Raw genomic sequence first — 10,732 nt, forward strand, 5'->3', positions numbered from 1 at the left:
AATTTCTTTCCATATATTTTTTATTGTAATAGAAGGGTTACATCATATTCACCAGATAGAAGGTGCATTAGTTCACAAACATTGATACTCTTTCTCAGGTCTTGGTCCCCATTTCCATCCCCCAACGAGCTCCTAGTTCTTATTATATGTAGCTTTGTTCTCTTGACTGAATTCTGGCTGCTAACTCAATGTACTTATCCTAGATGGTCTGAAATAGTCCCAATTTCATTCATAAATCTGTGGTTCCATGAAGAATAATGGTCATTCCAACAACATTAATATCCTTAATATTAGAATCTCCCACCAAAGAAAACCCCTGACAATAGCAAGTCCTGGTGAGTGAGGGAAGGCAAACAGGCTCACTCAGGTTTGTGGGAAGGGAAGATGGTGCTGTGACCTGGGAAACTTAGAAGATTCGTATGAAGCTAAACATTGTCTCCCCATAGGAAACACCAAGTGTGTTCCTGGATATCTGCCAGATTCAGTTAAGAACTTAATATTATACAGAAAACAGTACACAAGTGATTTTAGAATTTTTTATTTCATAGCTTACCCAAATCAAGCATCTACAGATATTTCAAAAATGAGTGAAGAAGAAAATTGTGGGACATCTAAACTATTAAAGATTATCCAGCGATGACTAAAATTAAAAAAACCAAATGACCTACCAGCCAGAAATACCTTATTAATTATGATTACATACTATCCAATTTTGATTATATGGTTTAGAAAATGTAAAATTATAAAAGTGATCAAAAAGAGCCATGATTGATAAGGAAATGGAAAATAGATGAGGCTTTGGGGATTCATTATGTGAATATATGGTAAGAATTGAGTTGTTAAAATAAAGTACACACAAGCAATATATTCTAGCTGATTAAAAATTGTTTCCTATCCAAGTACATGTTAAAATTCCTCTCATATATGGGCCGGGAGTTTGGCTTAGTGGTAGAGTGCCTGCCTAGCATGCACGAAGACAGGGGTTCGATTCCTGGGTACCACATACATAGGAAAAAGTCAGAAGTGGTGCTGAGGCTCAAGTGGTAGAGCTCTAGCCTTGAGAAATCCCAAGGACAGAGCTCAGTCCTTGAGCTCAAGCCCAGGACTGGAAAAAAAGAAAAAGAAAAAAATCCTCTCATGTGCCGGGTATCAGTGGCTCACCCCTGTCATCCTAGCTACTCGCGAGGCTGAGATCTGAGGATCACCATTCAAAGCCAGCCCAGACAGGAACATCTGAGAGACACTCATCTCTAATAAACTACTCAGAAAGAGCCAGAAGTGGCACTGTAGGTCAAGTGGTAGAGAACTAGGGACAGCACCCAGGCCCTGAGTTCAAGATTGAAGACTGGCAAGAAAAAGGAGGAGGAGGAGGAGAAGGAGAAGGAGAAGTAGAGGAGGGGGGGAGGGGGAGGAAGAGGGAAAAAAAAGGAAAAACAAATCCTCTTACATACATATAATTCTTTGCTCCATTTTTCTTTTGGAGCACCCCTCCAACGAGTAAGAGACAGACTGTTTACTGTTTAAAAATCTTCAAGGCTTGGGCCGGGAGTTTGGCCTAGTGGTAGAGTGCTTCCCTAGCATGCACAAAGACCGGGGTTCGATTCTTCAGTACCACATATATAGAAAAAAGCCAGAAGTGGTGCTGAGGCTCAATTGGTAGAGCTCTAGCCTTGAGAAAGTTCAAGGACCGTGCTCACGCCCTGAGCTCAAGCCCAGGACTAGCAAAAAAAAACAAAACCAAAAAACCCAAAAATCTTCAAGGCTAGAGATTGTGTCTTGGTAATAGAATGCAGACTATATTAGCATGCAAGACCCTCAACTCAATAACTAGCTTGGAGTGAAGCATGATCCTAGCAGATACAAACATATTTGGAGGCCAGGCCCACACAGAGATCAGGAGTAGACAGGGAAAGGGAACCTCTGGATTCATATTTTTATTAGATGCCATGGAGTGATGAAAACATTTCCTGTGGAGCATTTTAACTGGTACACTTAAAAGTAAGGAGACAGACTTCTGAAAGACTGCACCATGATTGAGAGGGAGTTGGTTACTGGGGCCTTGCCCTGTGTGATGCAGGAATCTCTGGGCATGCAGGCTACAGGAAGCTGCCCACAAGGCTACACGAGGCAGTTTATCTGCCAGGACTGCATTGAGGAACTGGAAGAAAGTACACAAGCAGAAACTATTTAGGGTGACTGAGTCCTATTCCAGCTAAGAGAAAGCTGAACTTATCTGCACTATGGATGCTATCGCCCTGTAATTCTTAGAGAAATTGCTGTCCTCTATCAGCTGAGAGGTACTGAAGGGAATAAATATCCTAGTAGCAACAAACACATGCATTGTTTAGATCTTAGTTTCTTAAAGATCCTGGGAGAAAGAGCTGATTCTAGGACTAGGAAACATGATAAAAGCTTAAAGCACCTTATGAAAATAATAAAGAAAACATCGTTCGAATCGATTGCACTAAAAGTAACCACTAGTATTATAAAACAAAACAAAACAAAAAGGAGCTGGATGCTGATGGCTTACACTTGCAATCCTAGCTACTCAGAAGGCTGAAATCTGAGGATGGTGGTTTAAACCCCAGCTCCCAAGGAAAGTCTGTGAGATTCGTATCTTCAATTTAGCCACCAAAAAAAAAAAAAGTGTGATGTGGCTCAAGTGGTGGAGGAAGCTACTCTTGAGCTAGCCTTGAGTTGAAAAAGCCTAGAGACAGTACCTAGGTCATGAGTTCAAAGCCAGGGCCAGCAAAAAACAAAAAGTAATCACTGGCTAAAATGAAAACAATTTGATAAGTAAAATAAGGCAATAGTGAATCATCACCCAAAATGTAAGCCCATCCAGGAATCCATACTGCTATTCATAAATGAGTGAATACATGTATAATATTTTACCACCTAAAGCTCTTAAGATTAATGCCTTCATGGACTCAGAAAAATGCCTGATTCAATGTTTTGAGTTAAGGCCTGTTTTGGAAGCTAGAAAACCATAATCATGGCCTGTGTATTAACGTTCCCAGGGACAGTTAGGGAACAAAGACATCTCAGCAATCCAAGTCCTCTTGACTTAACATTTCTACATCTCGTGGTTGAGCACACTCTTCCATATAGCAATCCTCATCTTTCTGCTTCTTGTGAGCACACACTTCCTTATACCAATCCTCATCTTTCTGCTTCATATTATAGAGGATGGACTTCATGGAAGGGCCAAACTCAATGATATTGAAAACCCCCTGTTGGTACTCACAGGTGATGCCAGCTGCATGCATGGCCACGAGTGAACCTTTGGAATCAAACACTGGGGAACCGGAAGAGCCCTGATAAAAAGTTGTGTCGTAAGTTACCACGTCAGGGTTGTGAGCTATCTCCTGGAAACTATTTTGAGTGTGCATATAAACATATGAAGGATAGCTGTAGCCCACTGCGTCTGCTTCCTCAATTTTCTCACGGTATTTTTGTTCTCGTTCACCCAGAGGGATCACTGTGCAACCATCGGTCATTTTGCTTTCTCCCTGTGGATGGCCAATAATGTACAATAACCCACTGAGTGGGAGAGGCTGAATTCTATCATGTAGCCCCAGGGGGACTGGCTGTCCATTGGCCTTCAGTTTCAGCACAGCATAATCAAGAGTGACATCCCCTATACGAAACCAAGGTTCAAGAAAAAAGCAGTTCTCATCTTTTACTGGGATATCTTCATAACTAAACATCACCTTGACACATTTACCAAGTACCTGTTCCCACTGACTTAATTCTAGCCCTTCCCCTACAATGTCATTTATGACATGCCGACAAGTGACAATGAACAATCCTGAAAACACAAAGCAGGTGGCGCAACCCTTATTCCCATTATTATCCCAGAAGAGGAATCCAACAGAGTCGCTCAGCTGGGACAGAAGTTTGTGGACTTTTACTGGAGTAGAGTTTTTGGTCCATTTTCCAAAGTTTCTCTTATGCACTGTAAATAGTGACGTTTTCTTCTTTCCTTTTTCCACCCCTTCCTTGATGTATTTCCTGATTTTTTCACTTTCTTTTCTCAGACTGGGATACTCGTCCACAATGTACCCTTTCAGCTCATGCTTGTTTCTCTTCTCTGGCTCCAAATTCCGAATAGGCACTGTCACTTTACGGTTTGCTTGTCTCTCAACCTCAACCTCAAAAAGCTGGCCCTCTACCTTATCCACTGGCTGGGTGCATTCCATGATGGAATTCAGGCCACTAATGAGTTTCCAGTTCTTCTTCATAAGTGGAATAAACCTGCCATCTTTGTACAGAGCTTCTTTGATGGTTTCTCCTTTGAAACCAAAGACACACAGCTTGCTTCCTTCTTTGTGAAGTTTTCGACATTGAACGATATTTTTTACTGTTTTGCCAATTGCATGTATATAAAATTTCACACACTCAGTAGAAGCATGATTATGCCGGCCAATCATTTGGTTATCTTCTTTCTGTTCACTTCTACTTTCAAAAAATGTAATTTCTATGTGGCTGTTTTCAGGAAAACAATAGAGGGGCATGCCAAGGTTTATGTACCCTTCAATTCCTTTTGTACCACGGACCAGCATTTCCTGGCCTGGTCGAGCTTCTATCTCTTTTTTCACTGCTTCAAGAGTGGTGAGTCCGTTGTATAAACTGTCCTTCTCATTATGGGTAAGTGTATATTTCATACTTTTGTTTTTCCTGATGTTTACAGCAAGAGTAAGTTCAATTTGCTTTTGGGGGGCAGGGGTCTGGTCTTGTGGATTGCTCTTAGGCAGATGGGCTGTTTGATCCTTTGTATTAGTTGTATCCGTTGGCCCTTTTCTAGATTCCACTTTAATTTGAGAAGTACTGGGGTTATTCTGCTCTTCTTTTGGTATCTAAAAAGAAATGATAGATACTTTTTTTTAAAACTCTGGAATACAACCCTAGTCTTTTGTTTATTTATTTTTTATTCTTGGGGCCAGTCCTGAGGCTTGAACTCAGCACCTAGGCTCTGAGCTTCTTTTACTCAAGACCATTGCTCTATCACTTGAGCCATGGCACCACTTCCAGCTTTTCCCTAGTGGTTTATTATTGGAGATAAGAGTCTCATAGATGTTCTTCCTTGGAATGGCTTTGAACTGTGATCCTCAGACCTCAGCTTCCTGAGTAGTTAGGATTATAGGGGAGAGCCATCTTTACTATGCTATTTGCAGATTTTTGTTTTTTTTTGTCAGTTCTGGAGCTTGAATTCTGGGCCTGGGCGCTGTCCCTGAGCTCTTCAGCTCAAGGCTACCGCCCTACCCCTTGAGCCACAGGACCACTTCCTGTTTTCTAGTGATTAATTAGAGATAAGAGTCTCACCGCCTTTAGTGCCTGGGCTGGCTTTGAACTGCAATCCTCAGAACTCAGCCTTCTGAGAAGCTATGATTACAGGCATGAGCCACCTTGCGCGGCTTATTTGCAGAATTTCTATAGGCTATTCAGAACCAATATTTAAACATCTGTTAAGAGTCTTAGATCCATGTTTAACCTGAGATTCCCAAAATATAAGGTGAGTTCCCTTCACCTCAGTTAAATAAGTTTTTCATATTATACATTGGTGCATTTTTTTTCCTGACAAACTGTCAATAAACTTCATTTATTCATTCATTCATCCAGTACAGGTACTGGGGCTTGAATTCAAGACCCATTTTTGTTGTTGTTGTTTTCTTTTTTTTTTTCTCTCTCTCTCTCAAAACTGGTGCTCTGTCACTGGAGCTTCACCTTCACTTCTGGTCTTCTCCCTCTCTCTCTTCCTCTCTCTCACTCTCTCCTTCCTTCCTGGCTTGCTTGTTTTTGTTTTGGGGGGTGTTAATGGGAGATAAGAGTCTCACAGGCGTTTGTGTCTAGGTTGTCCTGGAACCGTGATCCTCAAATCTTCAGTAGCATTAGTAGCTAGGATTACAGATGTGAGCCACCAGCACCTAGCTATGGTATCAGTGGATTTTAAAGTGAACTCTCTTCATAAACAATTTGAACATAAAATCCTCCTTAGTGACCAACAAGGTTATATAACAAGTTACAAAAATATTATATAAATTGCATTTCACTGTACATACATAGGTTGCTATGATTCAATAGATAAGTATATTTTGACTACTATTTTCGTGCTATAAAATAGTATTTTTTTCTTCCATAGTTGTTTTTTTAATATTGCACTTGATATTTATATTGTGGTTCAGAAAGCACTGCAAAAGTTTTTATTCTATTATTAAAGGCTCCTTCTTTTTGGTTGAGAATTTAATTTTATTCTGTATACTTTCGTTCTCATAATGTTCATCTTACAAGACTGGAAGTGTATAAAACATATACAAAATATCTGATTATTTCACAATCACTGGAAAAGTTAATATATATTTCAGTATACTAGTACAACAGATCATTAATAATTAATTGGCCTACTCTACTAGTAAAACTGGTGGTGGCATCACTGGTTATCAATGATTAAACTCTAATAGCATTAACTAATACATAGAATATTCTTTCACATACTTCTTGATTCAGTAGTCCAGTAAGGATGTTTCTTGAAGTGAATGCTATTAAAAATTGCTGAGAAAATTGATGGAAACTTTCAAATTATTTATGTGTTAAAGGCTGTTTTGACATGGCCAAATTTTTTATTACCATTCCCTTCCCTATTTGCAGTCACCAGAACAAAATAAAGTAGATGAGAATAAACTTAATTTATGGACTCTTTCCAATATACCAGGAAGAACTGTGCAATCTAATCAGGCCCAAAGGATGGTAATGTCTGCTCTGGTATTTTTGACATACCTGAGGAAAGTAATGCTTGATCTTCTTATTATTCCTTGCAGCAAGTAAGTTTATCTGTGACCTGCGTTTCCTACCGCTCATGATGAGTCAAAGATGATACAGGCAGTTCAACTGAAAGGTTAATGTCAACAAAGTTCAAGTTACACCTATATTGTCAGCTGTCATTAACTGTACAGAGCAAATGGTGATACATTTACTTAAGCTCCTCATATCCCACCTTTTCTCTTTAGCCCACAGCCTTCTCTTTACAGTTTATCCATCAAGTTTCATCACCCTAACACAGAAATTCTCTTTTACAGAACACTATATTCAGGCATCATGCTAAATACCTTACCAAAAAAATTACCTATATTTGTTAACCCCCATCATCGTTTTAGGAAATAGGCTACATCTCGTAAGTGACTCTTATGTCCAATGGAGTTTGAACTCAGGGCTTCTGGCTCTTTCTTAGCTTTTCCACTCAAAGCTGGTGCTCTATCACAAGAGCCACGGCCTCACTTCCAGCTCTTTGTTGCTAAACTGTAGATTGAGTCTCACGGACTTTCTTGTCTGGGTTAGCTTTGAACCTTGATCCTTAGATCTCAGCCTCCTGATAATAATATCTTTTAAGGTTCTTTTATGTTCTGGAAAATGTTTTAATTTGCTGAGATCAAAGGTTTTGGTAGAGTATTACTTCCTGGATTGAGTCTTGTCTCTGCTGTTCAACTTGGGCACTGTTCCCTGCACTTTTTTCTGGTCAGTGGGCCGTCATCTACACCGCACTCAGCATGGCCTTTCTCACTGATGAGCTACGAAGGAAAGCTACTTATTCTCTCATATTCTGTTTCCTGTTTGTGAAAAGCGCCATCAGTGGTTTTCTTTTCTTTTCCTTTCTTTCCTTTCCTTTCTATCTCTCTTCTCCCTCTCTCCCTTCCTCCCTCCCTCCTTCCTTTCTTCCTTCCTATGTTCAGTCTTGACTGCTTAAAAACTGAGTATCCCCGACTCATTAGCGACATAAACCAAATTATTCCAGGTAGAAGTGTTTGAGAGGCATTGTCATGGCCACTAAGATCACTGTCACTTCCTGGTTCCCTGAACTGTGGCTGAGAACAGTTAGCTTCTTCAATTCTGCAACCTCCATGTTGCCCTCTGAACCCACTGCTCTTGGCATCCTCCATCTTTTCACAGGGGCCCAGCACTGACATAGACTCCTCTGCACCATGAGAAATGTCCAAATATGTGACTGTATTTCAGTTGTGTCACAAACATAAATGTAGCGCAGATATTTGTTTTTTGAGACTCCAGATCTTTATGTCTATTTCTGCCATACAGGAACACTACTGAATTTCCATAGAATGGAAGAAAGGAAGAAAGAAAGAAGGAAAGAAAGAAAAGAGCCAGAAAGGAAGAGAAAAGGTTTTTTTTTTTTCTTTATAAACCACATAAGAGAACAAACACATAATCTCTTGTCCTGGAAATTCCCTGGCCTCCTTCTCTGTCTCTTCTCCCTCCTGCTCTTGTTCCTTCTCCTTGCTTCTTCTCCTCCTCCCCTCTCCCTCCTCCCTCTCTGTCTTTGGCTCCTCCTCCTCTTTCTCCCTCTCTTTCCCTTCCTATTTTTGATTTAACACTACATTTTTGTCTAACTCAAGTCCAAAATGATAGCATTTCAACAAATGACACAAGGTTTCGCCAGATATTCTATGCTTCAAGTTCTGTGCCCCCCCCAACCCTTTCCAGTTCAGACTCATAAACCTCAAGTACCTAACAGCCATTTCTAGTTTCGTTTCTCTTTTGAGATCTTTCTTCTTCCTCTTCCTCCTCCTTACCAGGATCCCCAACCCAATCTCTACATACTCCCAGGCCCCTTTGTAAAATGGGACTTCTCTCTTTCTGTCTCCTTCCTTCCTTTTGTGTGCTGGCTACAGGACTGGGGATGCGACTTTTTTTCCCTCAAGGCTGGCACTCTACAATTTGAGACACAGCACTACTTCCAGTGGTTTTTTTTTTTTGTGTGTGTGTGTGTGTGTTTAACTGGAGATATGAGTCTCACGGACCCTTCTGTCTGGGCTGGCTGCAAACCATGACCCTCACATCTCAACTTGTGGAGGTGCTAGGATTACAGGGGTGAGTCACCGTTGCCTAGCTAATGCTAGTCTCCATAAGACCATGTGAGTACACCCATGAAATTGCCACCTGCTAGCTGCATGGTCTGGGGCGTTCTGATGAGGGACTTCCCCCCTCCTTTTCTTCACTCTCAGAGGATAGCAGAGAGAGAGAGAGAGAGAGAGAGAGAGAGAGAGAGAGAGAGAGAGAGAGAGAGAGAGAGAGAGAGAGAGAGAGAGACAGAGACAGAGAGAGAGAGAGACAGAGAGAGAGAGTGAGTGAGAATGAGCTTGATCAATGTACATTTTAAGCATGTCGCAAACACCTTAATGAAGTCCTTTTGTATAATTACTTTATACATATATATATATATATATATATATATATATATATAAAACAGACAAGTTTGCAACTTTGTAGTAGTCTCTAGAGGAGATTCGAGGAATAATTTGCCTTGGATAGGCCCAGTGGATGAGCAGTGGTGTTAGGGGTGGGTGGATGGATCATTTCTCTTCCCCCAAATGGCCGCCTGTGCCTGACATGGGGAGCCTGCCGCCAGCCAGCCATCTCCTCCTCACTTGATTTGCGCGCCAAGACGCTGGCGCGGGGGGGGGGGGGGGGGGGGGGCGGAGAGGCTGCGCACGCTCAGGCTCAGGCACATGGAGAAAGTGTTCAAGTTGGGCTTGAACAGATCAGAAGAAAGCCACCGGGGGCGGGGTGGGGGGATCCGAGAGGAAAGTCACTCACCTGAGGGCGGAGTGTCCTCCAAATCCTGCTGTGAGGGCGCTGGCGTCGGGCGGGGGGGGGGGGTGGAGTGCCCTCCCTCCAGAAATGACAGCTTCTGGGGACCTGGAGACGCTGGGGCTTTCTGTGTCTGCAGATGGCCACGGGCGTGGGCTGAGAGCCAGATCCCAAGGCAGCGGCTCCCACCTGTCCCCTACCTGATGTGGCCGCCGGGACCCTCAGGGCTTCACACTCCGCTGCTCCCCACCTGCCGCGCCGGGAGAGTCGCGGTTTCCCAGAAGGCGCTGCGCTGGGCGGGCTTGAAAAAGAGCGGGAAGCGGTCGGGACCAATCAGTCACCGCCTCGCCAGCCCCGTGAGCGCCTGCGCGGAACGCAGCCCCGCGCGCGCGGGGCGCCGGGGGCTTCCCTGCCAGCCAGCCCGCCTGCCCCGGCCCGGCCCGGCCGAGGTGGCTGCCTTCCGCCGGGCCTGGGGGTGGCCTGGGATCGCGGAAATCAATCTCACAAAACAAACCAAACCCGAAAGTTAAAGTACGTGAGGTTTGGGAGAGTGGAAGGGCTCAGGGGCGGGGCGGGGCCTGGCGGGGTCGGGTGTGGGGAGGGGGAGGACCTCGAGGCCGAGAATCTGGGGAGAAACCCTGGGGGTCCTGGTTGAAGTGCTCTCGCTTTGGACTTGAGTTAGAGGAAAATGTAGTGTTAAATCCAAAACAGGAAGGGAAAGAGAGGGGGGAGGAGGAGGAGGAGGAGGGAGAGGGGAGGAAGGAGAAGGAGCAAGGGCAGGGGGGAGAGGAGACAGAGAAGGAGGCCAGGGAATTTCCAGGATGAGATATTATATGTTTGTTCTCTTATGTGGGGAAAAAAATTACTTTTCTCTTCCTTCCTTCCTTCTCTTTCTTCCTTTCTATAGAAATCCAGTAATGTTCCTGTATTTTCAGAAATAGACGTAAAGATCTGGAGTCTCAAAAAACAGACATTTGCGCTACGTTTATGTTTGTGACACAACTGAAATGCAATCACATATTTGGACATTGCTCATGGTGCAGGGGAGTCTATGTCAGTGCTGGGCCCCTGTGAAAAGATGGAGGATGCCAAGAGCAGTGGGTTCAGAGGGCAACATGGAGGATGCAGAGTT

At 43.2% G+C, this 10,732-nt stretch overlaps 1 protein-coding gene across 1 annotated transcript; it reads right to left on the reverse strand.

Annotated features, from left to right (window-relative positions):
• Positions 1–3,044: 3,044 nt before the first annotated feature.
• On the reverse strand, positions 3,045–9,825 carry Fam111a (FAM111 trypsin like peptidase A). The gene is made up of 3 exons (XM_090349153.1): positions 9,607–9,825; positions 6,778–6,888; positions 3,045–4,859 (listed from the first exon to the last, which is right to left on the reverse strand). Exons 2-3 carry the CDS (start codon positions 6,856–6,858, stop codon positions 3,045–3,047), a joined length of 1,896 nt encoding a protein of 631 aa, XP_090205279.1. The 5' UTR covers positions 6,859–6,888; positions 9,607–9,825.
• Positions 9,826–10,732: the final 907 nt, after the last annotated feature.

The sequence above is a fragment of the Megascapheus bottae genome, chromosome 16, assembly GCF_031878675.1.
Source record: "Megascapheus bottae isolate mThoBot1 chromosome 16, mThoBot2.hap1, whole genome shotgun sequence".
NCBI classification, from domain to species: Eukaryota; Metazoa; Chordata; class Mammalia; order Rodentia; family Geomyidae; genus Megascapheus; species Megascapheus bottae.

What these genes read in the sequence shown, in the direction of transcription:
- Fam111a (XM_090349153.1), bottom strand. Translation starts at nt 6,858, where the DNA reads ATGAGCGGTAGGAAACGCAGGTCACAGATAAACTTACTTGCTGCAAGG. An exon ending in TCAAGCATTACTTTCCTCAG is followed by an intron (nt 4,860 to 6,777) that starts GTATGTCAAAAA and finishes ATTTCTTTTTAG; the next exon opens with ATACCAAAAGAAGAGCAGAA.